Genomic DNA, 26,693 nt, shown 5'->3' with positions numbered 1-26,693 from the left:
TTCAAGGCTATATGTGCTATCTAAGGACAGACTGACGGGCAGAGGGGGTAGGGTGGCCCTGTTGGTAAGGAATGATATTCAGTCCCTTGCACGGGGGGACCTAGAATCAGGAGATGTAGAGTCAGTATGGATAGAGCTGAGAAATTCTAAGGATAGAAAGACCCTCTTGGGAGTTATCTACAGGCCCCCAACAGTAGTATGGATGTAGGGTGTAAGTTGATTAAGGAGCTGAAATTGGCCTGTCGCAAAGATGTTATGGGGGATTTCAACATGCAGGTAGACTGGGAGAATCAGGATGGTATTGGACTTCAAGAAAGAGACTTTGTGGAGTGCCTCTGAGGTGGGTTCTTAGAACAGCTGGTGCTGGAGCCGACCAGGGAGAAGGCAATTCTGGATCTGGCATTGTGCAATGAACCAGAAGTGATCAGGGACCTCGAAGTGAAGGAGCCATTAGGAGGTAGTGTCCATAATACAATAAGCTTCAATCTGCAATTCGAAAGGGAGAAGGTACAATCGGTAGTGACAATATTTCAGTTGAATAAAGGGAACTATGGAGCTATGAGGGAGGAGCTGGCCAAAGTTCAATGGTGCAATACCTTAGTAGGGATGACAGTGGAGGAACAATGGCAGATATTTCTGGGTATAATGCAGAAGATGCAGGATCAGTTCATTCCAAAAAGAAAGAAAGATCCTATGAGGAGGCATGGGTAGCAGTGGCTGACGAGGGAAGTTAAGAAACATATAAAGTCAAAAGAGAAAAAGTATAACATAGCAAAGATAAGTGGGAAAATGGAGGACTGGGGAGCTTTTAAAGAACACAGAGGATTACTAAGAAGGAAATACGTAGAGAAAAAATGAGGTACGAAGGTAAACTGGCCAATAATATAAAGGAGGATAGTAAAAGCTTTTCTAGGTATGTGAAAGGGAAAAAAATGGTTAAGACTAAAATTGGGCCCTTGAAGACAGAAACAGGGGAATATATTACGGGGAACAAAGAAATGGCAAAAGAGTTGAATTGGTACTTCAGATCTGTGTTCACTGGGGAAGACACGAGCAATCTCCCTGAGGTAACAGTGGCTGAAGGACCTGAACTGAAGGGAATTTATATTTGCCAGGAATTGGTTTTGGAGAGACTGTTAGGTCTAAAGGCTGATAAGTCCCCGGGGCCTGATGGTCTACATCCCAGGGTACTAAAAGAGGTGGTTCAAGAAATCGTGGATGCGTTGGTGATTATTTTCCAGAGTTCGATAGATTCAGGATCAGTTCCTGCAGATTGGAGGGTGGCTAATGTTGTACCACTTTTTAAGAAAGGAGCGAGAGAGAAAGCAGGAAGTTATAGACCAGTTAGTCTGACCTCAGTGGTGGGAAAGATGCTGGAGTCTATTATAAAGGATGAAATTACGACACATCTGGATAGTAGTAACAGGATAGGTCAGAGTCAGCATGGATTTATGAAGGGGAAATTGTGCTTGACTAATCTTCTGGAATTTTTGAGGATGTAACTCTGAAGATGGACGAGGGAGATCCAGTGGATGTAGTGTATCTGGACTTTCAGAAAGCCTTTGATAAAGTCCCACATAGGAGGTTAGTGAGCAAAATTAGGGCGCATGGTATTGGGGGCAAAGTACTAACTTGGATTGAAAATTGGTTGGCTGACAGGAAACAAAGAGTAGTGATAAACAGCGCCCTTTCGGAATGGCAGGTGGTGACCAGTGGGGTACCGCAGGGATCAGTGCTTGGACCGTAGATTTTTACAATATATACTAATGATATAGAAGATGGTATTAATAGTAACATTAGCAAATTTGCTGATGATACAAAGCTGGGTGGCAGGGTGAAATGTGAGGAGGATGTTAGGAGATTACAGGGTGACCTGGACAGGTTAAGTGAGTGGACAGATGCATGGCAGATGCAGTTTAATGTAGATAAATGTATGGTTATCCACTTTGGTGGCAAGAACAGGAAGGCAGATTATTACTTTAAATGGAGTCAAGTTAGGTAAAGGGGCAGTACAAAGTGATCTGGGTGTTCTTGTACACCAGTCAATGAAGGCAAGCATGCAGGTACAGCAGGTAGTGAAGAAATCTAATAGCATGTGGCCTTCATAACAAGAGGGATTGAGTATAGAAGCAAAGAGGTTCTTCTGCAGCTGTTCAGGGCCCTGGTGAGACCACACCTGGAATATTGTGTGCAGTTCTGGTCTCCAAATTAGAGGAAAGACATTCTGGCTATTGAGGGAGTGCAGCGTAGGTTCACGAGGTCAATTCCTTGAATGGCAGGACTACCTTATGTTGAAAGATTGGAGCAACTGGGCTTGTATACCCTCCAACTTCCACTCCCGGCACCTTCCGCTGCAACCGCAGGAAATATAAAACTTGTGCCCACACCTCCTCCCTCACTTCCCTCCAAGGCCCCAAGGGACCCTTCCATATCCGCCACAAGTTCACCTGTACCTCCACACACATCATCTATTGCATCCGCTGCACCCGATGTGGCCTCCTCTACTTGCGGAACGCTTCAGAGAACACCTCAGGGACGCCCAGACCAACCAACCCAACCACCCCGTGGCTCAACACTTTAACTCTCCCTCCCACTCCACCGAGGACATGCAGGTCCTTGGACTCCTCCACCGGCAAAACATAACAACACGACGGTTGGAGGAAGAACGCCTCATCTTCCGCCTGGGAACCCTCCAACCACAAGGGATGAACTCAGATTTCTCCAGTTTCCTCATTTCCCCTCCCCCCACCTTGTCTCAGTCGGTTCCCTCAACTCAGCACCGCCCTCCTAACCTGCAATCTTCTTCCTAACCTCTCCGCCCCCACCCCACTCCGGCCTATCACCCTCACCTTGACCTCCTTCCACCTATCACATCTCCATCGCCCCTCCCCCAAGTCCCTCCTCCCTACCTTTTATCTTAGCCTGCCTGGCACCCTCTCCTCATTCCTGATGAAGGGCTTATGCCCGAAATGTCGAATTTCCTATTTCTTGGATGCTGCCTGACCTGCTGTGCTTTAACCAGCAACACATTTTCAATTGTATACCCTTGAGTTTAGAAGACTGAGAGGGGATCTGATTGAGACATATAAGATTATTAAAGGATTGGACATTCTGGGGGCAGGAAACATGTTTCCGCTGATGGGCAAGTCCCGAACCAGAGGACACAGCTTGAAAATAAGGGGTAGGCCATTTAGGACAGAGATGAGGAGAAACTTCTTCACCCAGAGAGTGGTGGGTATGTAGAATGCTCTGCCCCAGAAGGCAGTGGAGGCTCAGTCTCTGGATTCGTTTAAGAAAGAGTTGGATAGAGCTCTGAAAGAGAGTGGAATCAAAGGTTATGGAGATAAGGCAGGAACAGGATACTGATTGAGGATGATCAACCATGATCATAATGAATGGTGGTGCAGGCTTGAAGGGCAGAATGGCCTACTCCTGCACCTATTGTCTATTGTCTATTATCTATCCCATGTGTGAATAAAAAGCACAGTCATTTTCTACAGAACAAATTCCCACAAGCAACTAACACTTTACTGACTTACAAAGATTTATCTTTGGCTGAGTGTAATGCTTGTCAGGATGCTGAGACACTTGTACAAACTTGAATATTCACTTCTGATATATGAGTGGTAATTGATTCAGTGTTAAGTTGTTATCCTCAGATAACTTGCTGTTATGAACTGATTCTTAACTTAAAATGCCCATTGTCCTGCTGTAATTGTTCAAAGTGCACCCTGTCCCTAACATTAAATCAGTCACAAGTAGTGTATTTAAGTTATCTATTTGCAGTGCTAAAATAGTGTGGGTAATTTAAAGTTTTCCAATGAACCATATATTTCCTGATCATAGGAATGTTATAAAAAGAAATTTACAGGTCAAAAATGACCTTGTGAGGAATTATTGATTATTTAATCAATAATTCTAATACGTTGTCAAACTAATATTTAATATTTGCATATCATTGAACAGCCATAATATATTTCAAAAATGAAATTAAGAGTGTGTGGTATTTTCCCCGATGACCACTATGAGTACCTTGTGATATTTTCCACCTCTATGGGACTGAGTAAAGTTTGTTTGAGGTAGTTTACTGCCACTAATCCTCCTTTGTCTTTCTGGGTCGATGCTGGGCCAATCTAGTGTAAAGTGATAGAAGATGCACTGCTGTACAATACCTACAACAGAGGCTCAGTCCTTAGATAATTTAGACAATTTATTGCACAATCACAGTAAGTAAAGCTACATATTAAGACAGAGAGAAGCTGGTACATAAGTATCTGCCCCTTCTGAATGCTGGAGTAGATCTCATTGTCTACTCCCACTGATTGTGAGGAATGGGTGGAGCCAATGGAACATTTATATTAACACCTTCAGAACCATTACCTTGTACAACAGAATGTGGCGCAGGTGATTGACTAACAGTCCTTTCATCTTCAGCACCTGGGTCTCAGTCTGATCAAAGGTTGAGATATGGACATCTCATCAAGACTGGCATTTATTTCCCTTCTGCAGTTATGCCTTAAGATGCTGGTGATGGGTAAAATGAATCGCTGAATTTGTGTGATGCATGTACACAGGCTGGTCTTTTAAGGAGGGAGTTCCAGATTTTTGACTCAGCAACAATGAAGAAACAATGACATATGTTCCAATCCAGAATAATGTATGATTTGGAGGGCAACTGGTCAGTGATACTAATGGATCTAATCTTTACCCTTCCAGGTATTAGAAGTTACAGGTTTAGGAGCCATTAAAATTGAACTGTTGAATAAGTGTAAATCCTGAATAAAATGAATCACTTTCATCACATTTGGCACAAGTTGACAAAAATGTTAAATAAAAACCAAAATAACTGTGGATGCTGGAAATTAGAAACAAAACAGAAATTGCTTGAAAAGTTCAACAGGTCTGGCAGCATCTGTAGAGAGAAATCAGAGCTGACATTTCAGGTAGAGTTACTCAAAACTTGAAACGTTAACTCTGATTTCTCTCCACAGATGCTGCCAAACCTGCTGAGCTTTTCCAACAATTTCTGCTTTTGTTGTTGACAAACATGTTCCCTGATCAATTTTTTATCCTCTCCTAATTACTTTTCTGATCTAATTTAGGGTATAACTTTTCCCGAGAAAGTATTTCTACTCGGGAAAAGAAAGTTTTAACATACCATAGAATTATTGAAGCCTTCAAATTTGCGTTTGCGGAAAGAAGCAAGTTGGAATATCCAACATCTAGTGACCATACAAAGGTAAATATATTAAATCTGAGAGTAATTCTGAAAGTACGTTTATTGTATTAACAGCTGCATCCACTAGTTCTTTACCAAATTTCACTTTGTTTTTCATTTTAGGCAAATGTTTGTGACAATGTTTTTTCATTATAACTTCCATACATCTGTATTTATAATGGAAATTCCTTATGTAAGTTGTCCCATGATAACTGAACTCTCAGCACTGTTGCAGCTCCCTATTACATTTTCTAGTTCAGACATTTTTATTGCATTAGATGACGGCTAATCTGATGACTTGGCAATCTGCAAACCCCTGATAACCTTTCACTCACAGGATCATAGGAATAAGAGGAGGCTATTCAGCCCCTTGAGCCTGTTCCGCCATTCAGTGAGATCATGGCTGATCTGTGGTATAACTCTGTCTACCTGCCTTTAGTACTTTTGCTTAACATAGAAAATCTATTTCAGGTTTAAAATTAGCAATTGACACAGCATCCACTGCCATTTGTCGAAGGGCGTTCCAAACATTTACTGTCCTTTGTGCTTCCCAATACCTCCCTCGAACAGTCTGGCCCAGTTCATCCTTGCTTAACATGAACCTTTCTATCTTTACCTTAAAATTATTCAAAGACACTGCTTCCACAACCTCTTTAGGAACAGTGATTCAAAAACTCATAGCCCTTCTTGAGAAATAAATCTCCTCAGCACATTGAGTATTTTTAAACTATGATCACCAGGTCACGATTCTCCCAAAAGAGGAAACATTGTCTCCACATCCACTTTTTCAAAACCCCTCAGGATCTTGTTTATATCAATCAAGTTGCCTCTCACTGTTCTAAACCCCACTAGATAAAAGCCTGACCTGTCCTTTCCTCGTGTCAATACGAGTCCCTTTTCTGCATCCACTCTCACTAAAATAGATGTCTTCAAAATCCTGCCTGAAATTTTTGGTTCTTTACTTATTAAAATTACCTTTCAGGGAAGTATTTTGCTTGACGTGGAGTTGCTCTTCTGTTTATTCACTCATGGGGCACAGGCATCACTAGCTGGGCCAACATTTATTGTCTATCCTTAGTTGCTTTTGAGAAGGTGGTAGTGAGCTGCCTTCCTGAACTGCTGCACAATCTGTGCCGCGGGTAGACCTCTGTGTAATTTAAATGACTGAAATAATTAATAGACTGCAGCTTCCACATTGGGTGTGCAATCTTTCGGCTGTGTAAACACACCCAAGAGTGTTGGATTAAAGCTCTGCTGCCGAACCTCCCATCACAATCAATTAGAGAAATACTGTGAGAATATTTGTAGTCAGCTTTAAAGCATATCACTAATCTGATCAGAAGCTTATGTGATCAGAAAGTCCCTTCATGTTCCAACCTCCAAGGAAATAATTTTCATTCACGGGATGTGGGTATTGTTGGCCTGGCCAGCATTTATCACTCATCCCTAGTTGCTCTCAGAAGGTCAGGGTGAGACGCCTTCTTGAACCACTGCAGTCTATAAATTAAACCCCACCATCTGAGCCAATTGGAGTTCACCTGGCTTTTACTTTGCTTCAAAGAGGTTTGAATTTGATTGACTATCTTGGCGGCTGAAGTGGCGCCAGCGTGTGGAAATCCCTCATCATGATGGGAGTTGAAGCTTTCTTATTTGCCCCGGGCTGCTGATCACCAATTATGGGCCTGATTTGTTTAAGATGGTAGGCCCCTCTTCCGAATTTTCCTGCACCCATCAATTCCTGCCTCCAGCCTCTTTCTCAGGCAGTCTGAACAAGCTGTGAAAAAGTCCATTTTATCTGTTGCGTTGTAACATTTAATGCACGGAATGTTCCAGTGCTTGAAACATTTGCTCTGGCCAATAACAAGGGTGGGACACTCTTGGAGCATTTTGTCACCCAGATCAATTCAAGAGTCAGTATGCGGCAGTTTGTGTGAGTGAGAAAGTGACAGAGACAGTGACCCCATTTTTCTTTTATTCATTCACAGGATGAGAGTGTTGCTGGCCATGCTAGCATTTATTGCCCATCTCTAATTACATGTTCTTAAGGTGCTGCAGTTAGCTGGCTCTATGCAGTTAGATAGAGCCAGTGGCATTGATATTCCATTCAGAGCAGCTCATGAACTGAAATTATGCCAATGATCAGATGCCAGTGTAGTGAAAACAACAAATGCTAGAAATCATGATAGGTCGGGCAGCATTCATGGGGAAAGTGCAAGCTAACATTTCGAGTTCTACTTGACAGTCCATCAGAGCTGAGGGTCATATTGATTGTCACCTCTTCCATTAGGGCAGAAAATACAAAAACTTAAACACACAAACCAACTGGTTCAAGAACAACTTCTTTCCATTGTTATTAGACTCTTAAATAGACCTCTTTAATTTCAAATCTAATGCTGATCTTGCTTTTTGTACACCTTCTTTGCAGGCATAACTTTGTATTCCTCGCTCTATTCAATCCTCTATGATCTTTGCATGGTATGATCTAACTGGACTGCACACAAAACAAAACTTTTCACTGCACTTAGGTACTTGTGGCAATAATAAATCAAGTCAAATGAAGTCAAATCAAAATTGGCTGACAGTATCAAAGAGCAATTTTTAATGACACAGATATTAGGTCATTGAGAATTTAATTGCTGTTTAGTGAGAGATGCTTGAAGATTGGAAAGCTCTTGTAAATGACTGGGTCCAGGTAAGGCAATAAGAGTGTGACATGACGGGCTTTCTTTTAAATTTAGGACACTTGTTTGGGTAAAGTCTGTTCCCAAAATAATTTTTGGAAGTGTTTTGTGTGCATAAGGGCTTATCATTAAGAATAATACCATGTTCTAATTCTTATTTATTTTAATTGTTAAACAGGTCAATGAAATGATCTCAAAAGCAAGTGATATTAGAGGAAAGATCAGTGACAGTCACACCAATGAGAATATTGATTATTATGGGATAAAGTGTTTTTTACCCGGCCAGGGTGGAACATCTCACCTATCTGTTGTAGCACAAGATGGCAGTGCAGTGTCTGTCACCAGCACTATTAATGGTCGGTAAGTACTTCCTATATTTATTGATGTAAAGAAAACCACCAAACTTCACCTCAATCATTATATTTACATTACTACTGGCAATCAAAGAACTGAGGATAGTTCCAACTCATGATGGGGACTATGGCAGAAGGAGGTCATTTCGTCCAGCACCTCCTGTAGCCTTACCACTTCCTCAACCACTACTTGTCCCACCACCTATTTTTGTGTTGTATACCTTGAGTGAGGAGAGGGAGGTGACAAGTTACAATGTTTAGGGCTGGAACCGAAATATTAACCGAGGAAGGGTCACTGGAACCGAAATATTAACTCTCCACAGATGCTGCCAGACCTGCTGAGTTTTTCCAGCAATTTCTGTTTTTATTTTTGTGTCTGGGATAAAGAAAACTGGAGTACATTGTACATTGTGCCTGTACTGGCTGTTTTGAATGAACTGCCATACCTTAATTTACAATCTATGTTTTGTTCATGGTGATGTGTTTATCTTCAAGCACCTGCCTAATGCTCTTTTAAAACTACCTATTGAATTAGCTTTCACCACCTTTTCAAGGTAAGATTTCCAGATTTCAACCACTTCCTGACTAAAAACATATCTCCTCATTTCCTCTTTTGTGCTTTGACTAAATGAATTTAATTTATGTTGACTATTAATGTTGAAAATGTGTTGCTGGTCAAAGCACAGCAGGTTAGGCAGCATCTCAGGAATAGAGAATTCGACGTTTCGAGCATAAGCCCTTCATCAGGAATAAGAGAGAGAGAGCCAAGCAGGCTGAGATAAAAGGTAGGGAGGAGGGACTAGGGGGAGGGGCGATGGAGGTGGGATAGGTGGAAGGAGGTCAAGGTGAGGGTGATAGGCCGGAGTGGGGTGGGGGCGGAGAGGTCAGGAAGAGGATTGCAGGTTAGGAGGGCGGTGCTGAGTTGAGGGAACCGACTGAGACAAGGTGGGGGGAGGGGAAATGAGGAAGCTGGAGAAATCTGAATTCATACCTTGTGGTTGGAGGGTTCCCAGGCGGAAGATGAGGCGCTCCTCCTCCAGCCGTCGTGTTGAATCCATTCCTTCTGGTTAATGGTCCTTTGTCAAAGGGAATGGATTTGGCCTGTTATGCCAAGAGAACTTCTCATTATGTGGAAAACCTCCATTATGTCAACTTTTAGCCTCTGTTCCAAGGAGAACAGTGCAAATATTTCAAACTCCTCCTCATTCCTGGTAACATCCTGGTAAAGCTCCTCCCCACCCTTTCTCAGACTTCACATCTTTCCCAAAATGCAATGCACAGAATTGTCCACAAAACTTCCTTTGAGGCCTTGCCAATCTGAAAGTTGGGCAAAACATAATGTGGCATGGGTCTGATGGATGCTCATAACGGAGCTTTGTGACTCCATCAAGGCAACTAAAGAAAAATAAACCTGGAGTTGAAATTACATGAAGGGTTGAATGAGATGGATTTGGAAAAGTGAAAAGTTGACAGACCACAAACAAGCCACTTAGATCACATCCCAGGAAGAAATTGCAGAGATGACATGCCATTTTTCTCTATTTAGGTTCATGCTATGAGCGAGTGAAAACTACTGTAGAGTAAATTAGTCAATACTCGGCCCAGATCATATTGATTACACAGAATTCTCTAGGCCTCTCTGGAATGGCCATTTGTTTCAATTGCACATTACAGAGTAGGGTGAGTTAGCTGAGTTGGCCGCACAGCTGGTTTATGATGCAAAAATGTGGGTTCATTTCCCATACTGACTGAGGTTACTACAAATGTCTCTCCTTCTCAAAATCTCCCCTTGCTTGATGCATGGCGACTACCACCAGTCATCACTCTCTAATGAGAGAGCAGTCCCATGGTCTGGTGGAAATTTGGCAAGTGAATGTTTTCCCTTTTACCAAATACCATTGTCTTGTTGCTTTGTCTATCAAATGACAATAGGGCAATGTTTTGAGTTAATCTTCAGGGGTTCTTTTCTTTATAAATAGTTATTCCTCCAAGTGGAAAACCCACTAAAACTGGCAAATGAGACATACTGGGATGACCCATGTTTTATACTTCGAAATGCAGCTCCAGTAGAACCAGTCCTTTCATCTCCAAGTATGATTGGCTTTTTATAGGTTTCTGTTCCCTCTGGGCGTCAGATGATCAAACTTACACAAGACCTTTACTATCTTTGGGAGTGCAGCAACTCTCAGCCACCTGATCCTGTGAATTGTATCCCTTTCCCAAAATACAGGACAGCTTGCTGTGTTTTCTTTTTGGGAAAGACATATTACATCTGAGAGGGACGTCCAAACCTTGATTCCTATAATGTCAACATGGATCTTCCCCACCCGAAAGCAGTGGAGTCATGATCTGGCTCGGTCAGTGAGACAACTTTGTAATCCTCAGGGTAGTTCTTTGCCTGATGCATTTGATTAAAAAGGGTCAACAGTCTCTTTTAAATCTCTGCTTTTATTCTTTGTTGACTGACTTTGTTCACCAACTGCACATTCCTGTAATACGTCTGTCTATTGGGTGATTCCACAGCTCCCTCACCGCACCTCACCCCTATCATCAGAGAGTCTTCAAAATAAATGTCTTTAAATGTGTTTGAGGTTGTCTCTGAAAATGAGGCAATCAGCTTCAGTAGTCTAGTTCTGTTGAAAGTGTAAGAGATAGATAATCACAATATGGTTAAATTCAATGGGATCACCTACAGTTTGTTTTCAATACCTTTTTGAAGATTGGTTTCCAATCTTAATTTGACAGGTTCTCACAAGGAAAATACCAAATATCATTAACACTGGAACATGGCTAAGTTGAAAATTCAGCTATTGCAATCTGAACTGAAAAAAAAAGTTGATTTGTAAATTAGAATAATCAGCTTTTTTCCATTTACAAGTGAAAATTACTTTGTTCTGAGTCTTGTTTTATATTTTGCAGTTTTGGATCATTTGTACGTTCGAATGTGACTGGGATAATATTTAACAATCAGATGGCAGACTTTTCACAATATGAAGATAACAAGAGTCTACCACCATGTTCTCAAAATTATGTGCAACCTGGTGTGTTCATGGTTAATGTTTTAAATCCAAATACTTTTTGAAGAAGGATCTACATAATGGCTACTGCATAGATGAAGATTGCATTTTTCTGAGATCTTTTTAGATATTTTTGCTAGAATTATGCAAATGTGTACATATGAGACAAAACTTAATTTTAATTTTGTTAATGAAGTTATGCATTCGCTGACAACTTATGCTCCCTTTAAGTCACAAATCTGCTTTGACATTCTGGAACATTCCTGAGCTCCTGCTGCTGTGGAATCTGCTCCACTAAGATCATGGGGTGAATTTCACAATGTCAACACAACACCACCAAAACGGTGCACCCGCAGGGAACATATCGAGCACAGCTTGGTGTTGCTGATGGGAGATGGATTGTGGGCACAGTCAGTTACACTGAAGTGTGTGAAGTGCTTAAAAATTGTGACAAATAACATATCGAAGCCCTCTTCTATGAAAGGGTGGACTCATCTTTTGACCCATTGGTCTTTGGAAGGGGCCGGCTTGGTGGATTTTCACACCTTTTCTATGATGGTCTATATTTTTCCTTTTGGACTGGTCATCCTATCTGGAGGGAGCATGCTTTAAGTAGGTCTTTAGAAAATGTGATATGATTGAAAACACAAGATCTTGAAGTGATGAAGCAGAGAATAACCACATTGAATATACAGTCCCCTAATAACAATTACTACAAAATACTCACTGCATTTTAAGTAATTATAGAAGCAGTATAAGCTAGATTTGGATGATTATTTGGACAGAACAGTCCACAGGGATATGGGGAAAAGACAGGAGATTGACACCAGGAAAATAAGTGCGAGCATGATGGCCAAATGGCCCCCTTTGGTACTGTAAAAATTCTGTGATTTGATGACTTTGAGCTGAGAAAATAGGTTAGGTTAATAATGAAATGACTTAATAATGCAGCTGTAACGGCATTTATAATTTTCCATTAGGCAGAAGACCTTTCTCTGCTATGTCTCCTGCCATTATACTTGACAAAGATAAAAAGGTGAAAATGGTGGTTGGAGCTTCGGGTAGCGCCCGGATTATCACAGCTACTGCTTTGGTATGTACTGCAAATGGAACTTGTAATGGAATCATATGGATTGAAGGAATCTTCAGTCACATACAAAGCTATTGATCAAGGGAAAGCTATTGAGTTCAATGAATCTATTCCTCCAATATTTCCACCCTCCTCTCCAGTAAATCATTTGAGGAATTGGTGTTTTATGGAGGGCATGTGGAATGGGGGGTAACTGAGCACAGAAAAAACTTCAAGGAGATAAACAACAAGTTCTCTCTCCCCTTAAAGTGAATCAAATTGTAACTTTTAATAGCAGCATTACTCTCTCTGTACATCTTACATATGTCTGATGGTGACTTCCAATCAAATGGCCTTACCTGCACCCAAACAACTTTCTCTACTCAGTATTTTAACCAGTGCATTGTTCAATTGTTCCAAATGACATCAATAGAATCACAGAATTGAAGTATCAACCTGAATACTTCAACAAATCTTACATTATCACAGGAAACATTCCCCTCCATTTAACTCATAAGAAGTATTGATCCCCAGAACAGGTTTGCTTTATGCAAATTATGATTGACATGAAATAATATATTTGACCAGTTAAAATTTACATACTTTTAATGAGAATTAAAACCAAAGCATGTTCTTAGGGAAAAGACCCTCCACATCTAATTTTATTCCTTTCCCAATCTATGATGTAATATCTGCATATCTTTCATAAACTGTTTCAAAATCTTCAATCTTTTAAATTCCTTTTTATATTGTCCCCTAACTGGAGTATCCTTCTCTGGAGCATGCGAAGCAGTAACATTGAAATGGCAATGATGCTTCTGCTTTTAAATAAGGAGCGATTTTTTTGAAATTACGTACCAGTGCTGGAGGAATGTAATTGAACTATTTAGGTCAAGTTTTATTACTGTTATTCAGAGCTGTGCACTGCTAAGGTGGATAAAATATATTGCTATAAATAGTAGGAATGCTTATTATCTATTTTAAGAGCAAAAGGTTGGAATTACTCACATTTGAAACGAATATTGCTCTACAATACTGAAAACTTCAGTAAACTGTGAAAATAGATGGCAATTTTTGTTGTTTGCAAATGTATCGTAAATGTTGCAACATACAATTCTTCAAAATCGCGTTATTGGATCCTTCACACATGGGTAGTTTTAGATGAAAACAGCCGTTCAACCCATTTGATATTAAGAAAATAATTGACAGAAGAGTGGGGAAGATGTAGAAATGTTTTTGATAATACGCAATGATCTGGACTGTGTTCACTGAAAGGAAAGTTGGAAACATTTTTCAATATTGACTTTCAAAAGGAATGTGAAATACACTTGAAAAGGAAAACAAATGAGGAAGCAACATAGAACAGTGCGGCACAGGAACAGGCCCTTCAGCCCAACACGTCTGTGCCGATCACAATGCCATTCTGAACTAATCCCACCAGCCTGCACGTGGTCCACATCTTTCTTTCACTGTACTGTCTAAGTACCTCTTAAATATTGCTTTTGTATCTGGTCTACCACTTCCCCGGCAGTGTGTTCCAAACACATACCATGTGAAAAACTTGCCTCACATGTCTCCTTTAAAATTTCCTCCCTCTCACCTTAAACCTATGCACCCTAGTATTTGATGTTTCCATCCTGAGTTTTAGTCCCTATGTCGGCCTCCAAAGACTGGTAGCAAGCTAAAGGATGCTCAATGATTTTGTTTGTACACTGTGAGGCAGGGCTGAGGGAAGGCAGGTTGATGAAAAGCAAAGATTCTTCACTTGCAGGACGCACTTCTTACCAGAGTACAGGAAAAGGGTGATCAGTACAGACTTGATGGGCTAAAAGGCCCTTTTCTGAGCTGCACAGCAGTGAATGTATTTTCCAATGTTGTCTTCTAACCGCCCTCTTCATCAACCTATTTTGCCCCAAGACACCACAGCCCTGTCAATAATCAAAACAAATGTCCAATATGCAGAGACTTCAGTTTAACCTCACACACTCAGAGCTTCGTACCTCACATCTGCCATACACCTCCAGTTATTCAGGTCAAATTACCATAATCCAATGGAGGAAGTGAGGACTGCAGATGCTGGAGATCAGAGTCAAGAGTGTGGTGCTGGAAAAGCACAGCAGGTCAGGCAGCAAGAGCTACTACAGGCCGCTGAGGAAGAAGCATCATCACTTGACCTGACAAATGCAGACCCTAACACAGATATTAGAGATGTGCATATGGGGGACGGCCAGAAAGTGGAGCTGAGGATTATTAGATAAGCCATGATTGAATTGAATGGTGGAGCAGACTCAACAGGTTGAATGGCATACTTCTGCTCCATGTCTTACAGTCTACCTGAGAATCAGTGAAAACTAGAGGATCTCACCCAGGGCAGGGTGCAAGGACAGTTCCTGTGCCCATCACCAAAGGGTGAACTTGAAGATGAGTTCTGCTGCAGAGGATTCTGATGAGGGCCAAGAATTGCTGAAGATTAAGTATCCAAGATGCTTGCTGCATTGTCTGGTCTGGCAGGAATATCAAGCAATATGGAGGAGTCTTTATCCAACCCTGTCCACATCAAGCTGACTAGCCATCCAACCAGTCTCCTCTCACAGTCCCCAAACCCCTACTACCCACACTCACAAACATAGCTCACACACCTCACAAACTCACAGACCCCACGTGCTCCTCCACGCACCCTCCCACATATCCACCCCATACTCTCACTCTTCCTCCTGCACACTCCCTCACCTGCAAATTCCCTTACCCGCACACTCACCTACCGACTAAACAAACCACCTAACAATCATTCAGCCATGCACTTACTCATTCCCTCAGCTACTCATACAATCAATAAAGTACTTATTCATTCCCTCACCAACTCACTCTCGCCTACCCACCTACTGTCACACTCACTCAGTCAATCACTCAAGTTCACTCACTCACCCACACATATTCGCTCCCTCAAACATCCATCCACTCTCACTCACTCACCTTCACTCAGTCATCAACTAACACATTCTCAATCACTCACTCACACAATGACACGCTCCCTCATTTTTTTTTAGATTACTTACAGTGTGGAAACAGGCCCTTCAGCCCAACAAGTCCATACTGACCTGCCAAAGCGCAACCCATCCAGACCCATTCCCCAACACTTACCCCTGCCCCTAACACTATGGGCAATTAAGCATGGCCAATTCACCCAACCTGTATATTTTTGGACTGTGGGAGGAAACCAGATCACCCGGAGCAAACCCAAGCAGACACGGGGAGAATGTGCAAACTCTACACAGTCAGTCGCCTGAGGCGGGTTTCTGGGGCTGTGAGGCAGCAGTGCTAACCACTGTGCCACCGTGCCGCCCACTGACAAACTCACTCGCTCTCACTCACTAACACCCTCAGTCACCCACCCATGCTCCCTCATTCACATGAGACGCCCATTCATTCCATCAAAACCCTTTAAGGCCTTTAAAACTCGCCGGAGTGCAGCAGCTGAGTTGTAAAAAGAGGACGTGGCCATATTGCTGCCCCTCTTTGCTGTTACTCTCTGTAATCTTTGAAAGATTGTTCTGCCGATGGATAGGGGACATACACAGGTATGGTCACGGTTACCTTTATGGTCAGCAGTGATATCGTCAGCATTACCACTCACCAGAGGAATCGAGAATCATAAACATCTACAGCATGAAAGAGAAGGAAAGCATTAGTCCATTGTAACGGTACCATTTCTTTGAAGAAAGTACCAAATAGTTGTATATATCCTGCTCTTATCTCATGGCCTTGTCTGCATTTATGTTTGATATAAATTCGATTCTCTTTTGAAAGTTACAATTGATTCTGATTCCTCCCATCATTCTAGTTCATTTTCAAACAGAAATGACTAATGCCTAATTTCATTAAACTATTCAATAAATGAGCAAATAATGAAGATGGGATCTTGTTAAGTAACATGTTTCTCTTGTTCAATAGGTTATAATCAATGTCCTTTGGTTTGGCGATGATGCTTGTGAGGCAGTGAACAAGCCAAGGATTCATCACCAATTAATACCAAATTTTGTGCAGTTTGAGTCTGAGGATCTGGCATCAAATGAAGCAGAGGTTAGTAAACTGACAAAGAAATTCAAACAATTAAACCTCACAGTCGAAGAGTGTGGTGCTGGAAAAGCACAGCCAGTCAGGCAGCATCCAAGAAGCAGGAGAGTCAGCGTTTTGGGTGTAAGCCCAACCCCTGGCTGTGCTTTTCCAGCACCACACTCTTCGACGCTGATCTCCAGCATCTGCAGTCCTCACTTTCTCCGAATTAAACCTCACAGGGAATTCAAATCAAACAATAGTTACAACACAGAAGAAGGCCATTTGGCCTTTCATGTCTCTGCTAGTTCTCTGAAGGAGCAGTTTACCAAGTGTCACTGCCCTCCCTTTATCCTGTAACCTTACACATTTTTCCTTTTCAGATAATGACCCTAACCCTTTCTGAAAGCCCCAAGTGGAGCTACCTTCTCCAGATTCTCAGGAAGTGCATTCCAGATCTCAACAAATCACTGCATGGAAAAGGTTTTGTTTAGATTGCCTTTATTTCTTTTGACTATTAGCTTAAATTCATGTCCTCTGCTTCTCGATCCTTTCAGCAATGGGAACAGTTTCTCTCAATCTGCTCTGTCCAGACCCCTTCATCAAATTTCCTCTCAGCTGTCTCATCTTGAAGGAAAACAGTCCCAATCTCTCCACATAACCAAACTTGCTCATCTCTTGAAAATTTTTAATTCATTCATGGGATGACTGGATCACTGGCCAGGCCAGTAGTTTTTACTCATCCCAGAGAGCAGTTAAGAGTCAACCACATTGCTATGGGTATGGAGTCACATGTAGTTCAGACCAGGTAAGGATGGCAATTTCCTTCCCTAAAGGACATTCTTAAACCAGATGGGCTTTTTCAACAACGAACAATGGATCATCATTAGACTCTTAATTTTAGATTTTCATTAAATTCAAATTCCACCATCTGTTGTGGCAGGATTTGAACCTGGGTCTCCAGAATATTACCTGGATCTCTGGCACCTAGCCTCTAAAACACACTCGCAGCAATGTGTCGGCACCCAACCTCAAAAAGTGAATCCTGTCTGGATTAACAGCCCAGTGGTGATGGCAGCGGGCCATTGCTTCCCCTATCATTTTATGAATCTTTTCTGAACACTCTTTGATATCTTCGCTTTTGTCATAAAGTGTGGTGCCTAGAACAGGGCAGTATATCATTCAGGTTTAACATAACTGCCTTGATTTTGTACCCTATGAGCCTCGTGATAAAGCCTAGGGTGCCACATATTTTATGAACTTCTCTCTCAAACTGCTTTCAATTATTTATGCAGATAGAAATCCAGATCCCATTGTCCCTTCACCCCTTTTAAAATTGTACGCTTTATTTAATATTGTCCTTCTGTAACCTTTGCTTTACACATCTCTGTGTTAAATTTCATCTGTCCCCTCCACTTTCATTTCACCAAGGTTAGAATATCATTTTAGAATTCTACTCTGTTCTCCTGGTCACAACGCTTCCAGGTTTAATATCTTCTGCACATTTTGACATTGTGCCCAGTATACAAGTTTCTAGGTCATTTATATATATCAGGGAGACCAGGGGGTCAGTCCTAACACTGAGCCTTGGGTTACACACTGAAACATTTCCCTCCAATTCAAATGATCATTCACCACCACTCTTTGTTTTCTGTCACTCACACAATGTTGTATCCCTTGTAGCTTAAACACACTTAATTAACCTGGAAGTGACTATCAATTTTGTCCCCAACTCTTGTTTTTGAATGATTTCCCACCATCATGACTAACCTTACTGGTCTGTAGATGTTGGGCTAATCGTGATCCCCCTTTCTTTGAACAGGGGTGTAACATTTGTAATTCTCCAGTCCTCTGATACTAGGCCTGTGTCGAAAAGAGACTGAAAAATTATGGCTAGTGACTCTGCAATTTCCCCTCTCATCTCCCTCAATACCCTTAGATGCACCTTATACAGTCCTGGTACCTTGTCCACTTTAAGGGCAGACAGCCCATTCAATATATGCATCATATTATTTTTAACCTAACTGCCAGGCTTTGTTTATTTTTTAAAACAGACAGGTTTAATTGGTCAGGGTATTACCCAGTGAAATGAATTAGTGAATAGCTGTCAAATACTTTGTTGAGTTGAAGCAAGCACCGTACAAGTATGTCTTCTTTCCATTTCCAAAGAGCGGCACCCTAACTATTAGTGAATGTAGTTTCCCGTACATTGCTCCTGGTGTGTAACACATTAATCTTGATCTGCTGCATATTCCTCCCAGTGTACTTTACGGTGATCCTGAAGAACTCAGCTGTCATCCCAGTCTGTTTCACACTCCTCCTAATCTGCTTTCCAATGATCGTGTTCCATTTGGCATAACTCACTGGTCTTTTTTTTAAACAAATATTTCTTTGATCTGCAAAACACTTTTTAGTAAAATGAAATCTCTCACAATGGCAAAGTGATGCAGTATAGGAATGTAGTCAGTTCTTTCACAACACTGTTATCCCTACAAAAGGATTATTCACCCTAATATTCAAACTAATATTTTCTAATGCCCATGTTGAGTTCCTTCCAAAAGCTCCAGATGCTGTTAATAACTAGGAAATTGTCAGCACCAGTGAGGTTTATGAAACTGGTCATCAACAATGGGAAATCTGAAACTATCACTTGAATAATAATTGAATTCTGTTTTCATCGTATCTTCTCGGGTTCACTCACACTGAAAGACAGGATCAAAGAAAGACCTTGTTCTCTTTCTTCTGACAGTTGCAAACTGTCTAGACATTCTCTATTTAATCAATGGTAGGAAAGCCAAAACTTGCCTGAACATTCTTGCTCCTCCATTCTAAGCTCCAGATATCTTATTCTTCATATTCTCTCTTTATTTTTATTGTTACAGTATTGATCCATTTTCCTGTGTTGGAATAAAGTATTTTATTTCATCTTGCTCCACCTTCAAAACCTTCTCTCTTGATTTATCTCCCTTTCATTTCTGAACTTGGAGAAATCTCAGCCAAAGTCCTTCATCATGGTTTCTCAAAAGGTGCTTTGAAAACACAATCTTAGACGATAACACGGACCTGACCATTCTAGCTTGAAACCATTTTCTATGTCTGTATTTGTTTCTCCCTAGCTTCGCTTGTTCCGTAAGGAAATAGAAGATGCTCTAAAGAAGAAAATCCATGTGAGTGGTTTTGCCGATATGCCCTCAGTGGTGCAGGCAATTGTACGAGAGGGGAATCTGTGGCACGCTGTTTCAGACACCAAGCGTAAAGGTGGTTGTCCTGCAGGCTACTGACATACTCACAAATCTATTTAATTCTATTATATAATACCATTGTGTGAAACATGAAGTGGAATACTTCAACCAACATGAGTAAGGTTTTGCCTGTGAGTTATCACTGCTACATGCTAAAGACCTTAATATTGTGAACCATGCTGAAACACACTGGTGAAAGCCAGCAAGCCTCATGCTATGATGCATCTATCAGGGTCTGAAATCTTTTGTCTTTAAATTAAAGGGAGCAGCTAATCTCAGTAAAACTCCTCACCCATTGTGAGCATATTGAAGACTTGGGTGTGTACTGTGCACAATCTTCCAAACATCGATTTTGTTAGAAACTGGAGCTTGCCAAAAATATTCAACTATGCATTTGGCAGCAGTGGAAGTGCTAAATTGGAAATTCTAATGACAATATGTCTTTATCAAAGACTGTAATAATCATAATATGGCATAACATACACTGCAAACACTGGAAACATAACCATATAATATTAAGATAAGATAGTGAGGTGCAGGTTAAAGTCTACTAGCAGTGAAGATTGAAATTAGATGTGGATCTTAATTAACAAGCTGTATTTATTGAATATTTGGCCCATGAAAAGACAAACTAGAGAATATGTTAGATCTCTTTAGAAGGCATTAATATTACACTCTTTCAGTCCCTCTGAATTATTTTGTCAATCTTTTAATTAATGACCCATCACAGAATTGTAATTGATCAGTGTGATTAATTAAGCCATTATCTTTAATCCAAAGATATCTTTCTGAGATAAAATAGATAGATATACATGTGTATTTACACTCCAGTCTATCGAGGGAAGCTACTTTCAGGAGGAAATGTCTACATTTACAATGTTTGTCAATAGTGAAACTTGTTTTGGGATTGCACATAAATAAATATACTATATTCTGCTGCATTTAGTAATTAAGAAGAGTGAGCAGTGAAAAGTATTGAATATCTAGTCTACAGTTAAGGTCCGATTTCAATGCCACGCACTTGGTAGAAACTGTTTAATGCTTAAAGTAACTTGAGTAAGTAGCTACTCTGGCACCCCTGTGATGTTAAGTTTCCATGAACACAGTTGAAACTTTCTTTGATTATGTAGATTAGACTCCAGTGACATAATCAGAGTGTGACTGCATCTGACCAGAGGTCTGTGCTGGTCGACAAGAAACATCAGAGACATCCAGAATGATATGTTGCCATTAATTGATTGCTTTTTAAGTTTTCTTGTAGACCAAAAGAAACTGGAGAAGGAAATCCTAGAACATTCCTTTCTTCAGGCTTCCATTCCTGTACCTCATGGCCCACATTACCTGTGCCCCCCATCCATATCCAAACACTTGGCAAAATGCCAGCAAGCATTCCTTGTCAGCGCAGACAAGACCCTCAGGCCCCCTGAGATGTCTTACAGCTCCCTACTGGCTTCAGTCAGGAGAGAACTGGAACAGATCAGATTCAGGAGCTCAAGTCTCCTGAACATTAAGCCTGAGAGACCCAGATTGACCACTTTCCTGGGTTCCCAACCCACGACTCATCCCCTCCATTCAAATAGGGTCTGCGACTCTGTTATAAATAAATTCTCTTGTCCATCACCAAATGGCTAAAGATTTACCAATATGTGAGAGCATGACATAGATAGCATTGAAGAAGCTAAGCGTGATAAAGTAGACTTATGGACATGAATTTTTTGTGCCCTCAAGCAAACTTAACCAGCACCTTCTCTGCCTCTGAAACACAGAATGACAGATGCTGTTTGGCCTGGAACTTTTGCCTCTTTTCACATAGAGCTCCGGTTTGCATCACATTTCATGGGTCATAATGGAGTGGGGTGAGGAGTATGTGTGCAGGATGGGCTGTTTAGAAGCTTTTTTTATTGGAGACAAGCAACTCAGCCTTCAGCAACATTGAAATGTACCCTAAAACTAACCCCTCAACTAATACACCCCCACCTTACATCAATGCCATCCTGTAACCTTCGGATTCCCATGTCCCTTTACTTGTCAACTTTCTTGGGGGACACAATGAATCACTGTATTGAAATATATCTACAATAAAATAGAACATCCAATTGTGCTTCTGACAGAGTCAACACACTTTTCACTTAGTTCAGAATTTTCCAATTCCTCAGCAATGGTCATGAACTTTTCAAGAAAGTATCTTTTTAGAGGACCTCTAAAACTCATGCCAGCATACCAAATTAACAGAGAGGAGGAAATACACATTTCTTCTGGTCCTCACAATAGGCAGCCCAATATCTGATGAAGTCCACTTGAGTTTTGCACTCAAGATCAACCCAAACTGCAAGAAGGTTAACTCATGGAGGAGAGAAGGCAATGGAAAATTGTTTTTTTACCCTTGGCAAATAAAACTAAATTCAGCTCTTTGCAACTCAATTCAGATCTCCAAAGAGAAAACCCAACCCGTGGTTTCTCACTCATTTTACAGAAAAAACTGTGCCTGTTAAAATTTGAAATAATCAAATGTTGCATAACTCTATTTTCATACATATCTGAACAACTGCATTAGACCTTGTTTAATTGCACAACATCATAACTCATGCAGCACTGCACATTTTAATTGTGCCACAGAATAGATTAGGAAGATGGAGAATGTATATTGGACTAACAGATCAGCATTGCCCATAGTCGCCATGCGCTAATCTAGATGTATTAAACTAACTGTATGTCCAATGATTTGGGAGGGATTGCTCTCATATATTTCTGTTCTCATGCTAATATTTTTGGGAAAAACTCATCTATCCAATACATAGGAATTAAAGGTACCTACTTATTCAAATATTTCTTCAAATAAAAATATAAAATGCTACTAATTCACAGCAGATTGTTTAACTTACTGTTCCTTATATGATCTTATGTCAGAATCAGGTTTGGATTTCCTGCCTGTTTGGTAATCTTCTTTTATCAATTTTAAATCTTCAGAATTTTCTTTGTGATTCCAACATTTTCTTCCAGGAAGAATTAATCCTAACATTGTCAGGGGCCATCAATTTTAGTATATGTTATTATGTATATATTTATTTTGCAACTTCTAACATAATGGCCCAAAACTTTTGGTGTTCGGATAATCCTAAGGTATCCTGAAAGATGGACATGGAACTTCTCAGAAGTCCCAGTGTATTAACTATTCATCATAAACAATGACACTTTATATTTACAAAGTGCCTTTGCATCTTCAAGATATCCAAAGATATTTTCCAGTTGGGTAAAGTAATTTTGATGTGTAACTACTGTTCTTTTCTTCATTCATTCATGGGAAGAGTGTGTTGCTGGCTGGGCTAGCCATTTTTACCCACCCTTAGTGCCCTTGAGAAGGCGGTAGAGAACTGCCTTCTTGAACCACATTAAAAATCACATGACACCAGGTTATAGTACAACAGGTCTTTAGTACTTCCAAATAAACCTGTTGAACTATAACCTGGTGTTGTGTGATTTTTAACTTTGTCCACCCCTGTCCAACACCGACACCTCCACTTCTTGAACCATTGCAGTCTATGTGCTGTAAGTAGACACACAATGCCATTAGCAAAGGAATTTCAGGATTTTGACCCAGCGATAATGAAGGAACAGCAATATATTTCCAAATCAGGATGGTAAGTCAGGAGTGATCTGGATGTTTCCTTTTCTTTCAACTGTTCATTTTCTTTCTGCTTCTGTTGAAATCCTGTCTTTTGGATACTAGGATGGTGCTGGAGAAAGGTGACTTTATACACTTTTCACTATCCTGTATTCCTATACTTGAGTACACGTGAAAATAAAATATACATCTAAAATAAAATATAAATCTAAAAATCTAAGTATCTTGAAGGAGAATTTGCAGACGATGGCATTTCCATGTATCTGAAGCCCTTATTCTCAACAGTGGTGATTGTGAGCTTGGTAGGCACTGACTAGGAATTGAGCTACTCTTGGGAAATAAGGCAGGGCAGGTGACTGAGGTGTCAGTGGGGGAGCACTTTGGGGCCAGCGACAATAATTCTATTAGTTTTAAAATAGTGATGGAAAAGTATAGACTGGATCTAAAAGCTAAAGTTCTAAATTGGAGGAAGGCTAATTTTGATGGTATTAGGCAATAACTTTCAAACGCTGACTGGGGGCAGATGTTCACAGGTAAATGGATGGCTGGAAAATGAGAAGCGTTCAAAAATGAGATAACGAGAGTCCAGAGACAATATATTCCTGTTAGGGTGAAAGGCAAGGCTGGTAGGGAAAGCTAGATGACTAGAGAAATTGAGGTTTTGGTTAAGAAAAAGAAGGAAGCACATGTTAGGTATAGACAGCAGAGATCGAGTGAATCCTTAGAAGAGTATCAAAGCAAGTACGAGTATACTTAAGTTGGAAACCAGGAGGGCAAAAAGGGGACATGAGATACCATTGGCAAATATGGTTAAGGAGAATTCAAAGGGTTTTTACAAATACATTAAGGACAAAAGGGTAACTAGGGAGAGAATAGGACCTCTCAAAGATAGCAAGGCAGCCTTTGTGTTGAGCCGCAGAAAATGGGTGATATACTAACAAGTATTTTGCAACAGTGTTTACTGTGGAGAAGGACATGGAAAGATATAGAATATGGGAAAGTAGATGGTGATATCTTGAAAAATGTCCATATTGCAGTGGAGGAGATGTTGGATGTCTTGAAACACATGAATGTGGATAAATCCCCAGGAGCTGATCAGGTGTAACCTACAACTCTGTGGGAAACTAGGCAAGTGATTGCTGGGCCCTTTGTATCATTGATAGTCACAGATGAGGTGCTAGAAGACAAGAGGTTAGCTAACGTGGTGCCACTGTTTAAGAAAGGTGGTAGAGAAAACCCAGGGAACTGCAGACCGGTGAGCTTGGCATTAGTGTTGGGCAAGTTGTTGGAGGGACAGGACCTACATGTATTTGGAAAGGCAAGGACTGACTAGGGGTAGTCAACATGGCTTTGTGCGTGGGAAATCATGTCTCCCAAACTTGATTGAGTTTTTTGAAGAAGTAACAAGATGAGTGCAGAGTAGTGGATGTGATCTGTATGGACTTCAGTAAAGCATTCAACAAGATTCCTAATAGGAGACTGGTTAGCAAGATTACATCTCATGGAATACAGGGAAAACTAGCCATTTGGATGCAGAACTGACTCAAAGGTAGAAGACAGAGGGTGATGGTGGAGGGTTGTTTTTTAGACTGTGACCAGTGTTGTGCCACAAGGATCGGTGCTGGGTCCACTGTTTTTCATCATTTATATAAATCATTTGGATGTGAACGTCAGAGGTATAGTAAGTAATTTTGCAGATGACACTAAAATTGGAGGTGTAGTGGACAGCGAGTAAGGTTACCTCAGAGTACGAGATCTTGATCAAATGGACCAATGGTCTGAAGAGTGGTACATGGAGTTTAATTTTGATAAGTATGAGGTGCTGCATTTTGGAAGAGATAAATCAGAGCAGGATTTATACACTTAATGGTAAGGTTCTCGGGACTGTTGCTGAACAAAGAAACCTTGGAGTGCAGGTTCAGAGTTCCTTGAAAGTAGAGTCACAGGTAGATACGATAGTAAAGAAGGCATTTGGTATGCTTTCCTTTATTAGTCAGAGCATTGTGTATAAGAGTTGGGAGGTCATGTTGCAGCCGTACTGGACATTGTTTAGGCCACTTTTGGAATATTGCATGCAATTCTCATCTCCTTCCTATTGGAAAGATGTTGTGAAACTTGAAAGGGTTCAGAAAAGATTTACAAGGATGTTGCCAGGGTTGGAGGGTTTTTGCTGTCGAGAGAGGCTGAATAGGCTGGGGCTGTTTTCCCTGGAGCATCGGAGGCTGAGGGGTACCCTTATAGAGGTTTACAAAATAATGAGGGGCAAGGATAGGATAAATAGACAAGGTCTTTTCCCTGGAGTAGGGGAGTCCAGAAAAAGAGAGCATAGGTTTAGGGTGAGAGGGGAAAGATATAAAAGAGACCTAAGGAGCAACTTTTTCACACAGAGGGTGGTGCGTGAATTGAATGAGCTGCCAGAGGAAGTGTGGAGGCTGGTACAATTACAGCATTTAAAAGACATCTGAATGGGTATATGAATAGGAAGGGCTTAGAGGGATATGGGCCAAGTGCTGGCAAATGGGACTAGATTAGGTTAGAATATCTGATTAGCATGGCTATGTTGGACCAAAGGGTCTGTTTCCATGCTGTACATCTCCAGGAATATATGGTGAATTTCTGCTGTGCATTTTGTAGATGGTAGACATTACAACTACTGAGCATTGGTGGTAGAGGGAGTGAAAGTTTGTGAATGTGATGCCAGTCAGGCAGGCTGCTTTGTCGAGCAAAGACTGTTCCATCACACTCCACATTTGGGTTTCATAGATGACGAACAGTCTTTGGGGAGCCAGGAGGTGAGTTTTTAGCTGCAGGATTCCTAGCTTCTGACCTGCTTTTGTAGCCACTGTGTTTGTATGGCTAGTCTGGTTCAGTATTTGGCCAATGGGGTAACTCCTCAGGATGCTGCTAGGCAGGGATTCAGGCAGGGTAGTGCCATTGAATAGGTCTATACCCTGTGGAGTTTAGCAGAATGAGAGGAGGTTTAGTTGAGGTATACAACATGCTAAAGGGGATTGACAATTGCAAGTGGCAATCCAGAATGATAAGTCATAATTTTAGAATAAGAAGTAGTAGATATAACAGGGATGAGAAGTATTTCACTCAAAAGGTTATGAATTCATTATCCTCGAGTGCAATGAATGCTGGGACATTGAGTAAATTTAAGGAGTAAATAGACAGAGTTTTAATTACTAGCCGATTGAAAGGTTATAGACATTGAGAAGGCAAGTGGAGGGAAGGCAGAGATTACATCGGCCATGAGAATATTAAATGGTGAAGCAGGCTTGAGGGGTGAATGGCCTACTCTTGTTCCTAGTTCAAGTGATAGTCAAAAGGCAATGAATAGATTTTTGTTTATTGGAGATGGTCATTGCTCAGCATTCATGTAATATGAATGTTGCTTGCCACTTTTCATCTCAAATTCTAATGTATGAAAAATAG

General features: G+C 40.9%; 1 protein-coding gene across 1 annotated transcript in view; it reads left to right on the top strand.

Moving 5' to 3' along the window:
* The window catches only part of LOC132829824 (glutathione hydrolase 1 proenzyme-like), a 42,770-nt gene extending 23,098 nt beyond the window's left edge, over positions 1–19,672 (top strand). Inside the window, exons 8-13 of the mRNA XM_060847189.1 lie at positions 5,103–5,239; positions 8,078–8,259; positions 11,172–11,293; positions 12,250–12,362; positions 16,290–16,418; positions 19,508–19,672. Of these exons, the coding sequence (XP_060703172.1) occupies positions 5,103–5,239; positions 8,078–8,259; positions 11,172–11,293; positions 12,250–12,362; positions 16,290–16,418; positions 19,508–19,672 (848 nt within the window). The remainder of the gene's footprint in view (positions 1–5,102; positions 5,240–8,077; positions 8,260–11,171; positions 11,294–12,249; positions 12,363–16,289; positions 16,419–19,507) is intronic.
* Positions 19,673–26,693: the final 7,021 nt, after the last annotated feature.

Source organism: Hemiscyllium ocellatum, chromosome 30, assembly GCF_020745735.1.
Source record: "Hemiscyllium ocellatum isolate sHemOce1 chromosome 30, sHemOce1.pat.X.cur, whole genome shotgun sequence".
Classification (NCBI taxonomy): domain Eukaryota; kingdom Metazoa; phylum Chordata; class Chondrichthyes; order Orectolobiformes; family Hemiscylliidae; genus Hemiscyllium; species Hemiscyllium ocellatum.
This window is presented reverse-complemented; position numbering and strand designations above follow the sequence as displayed.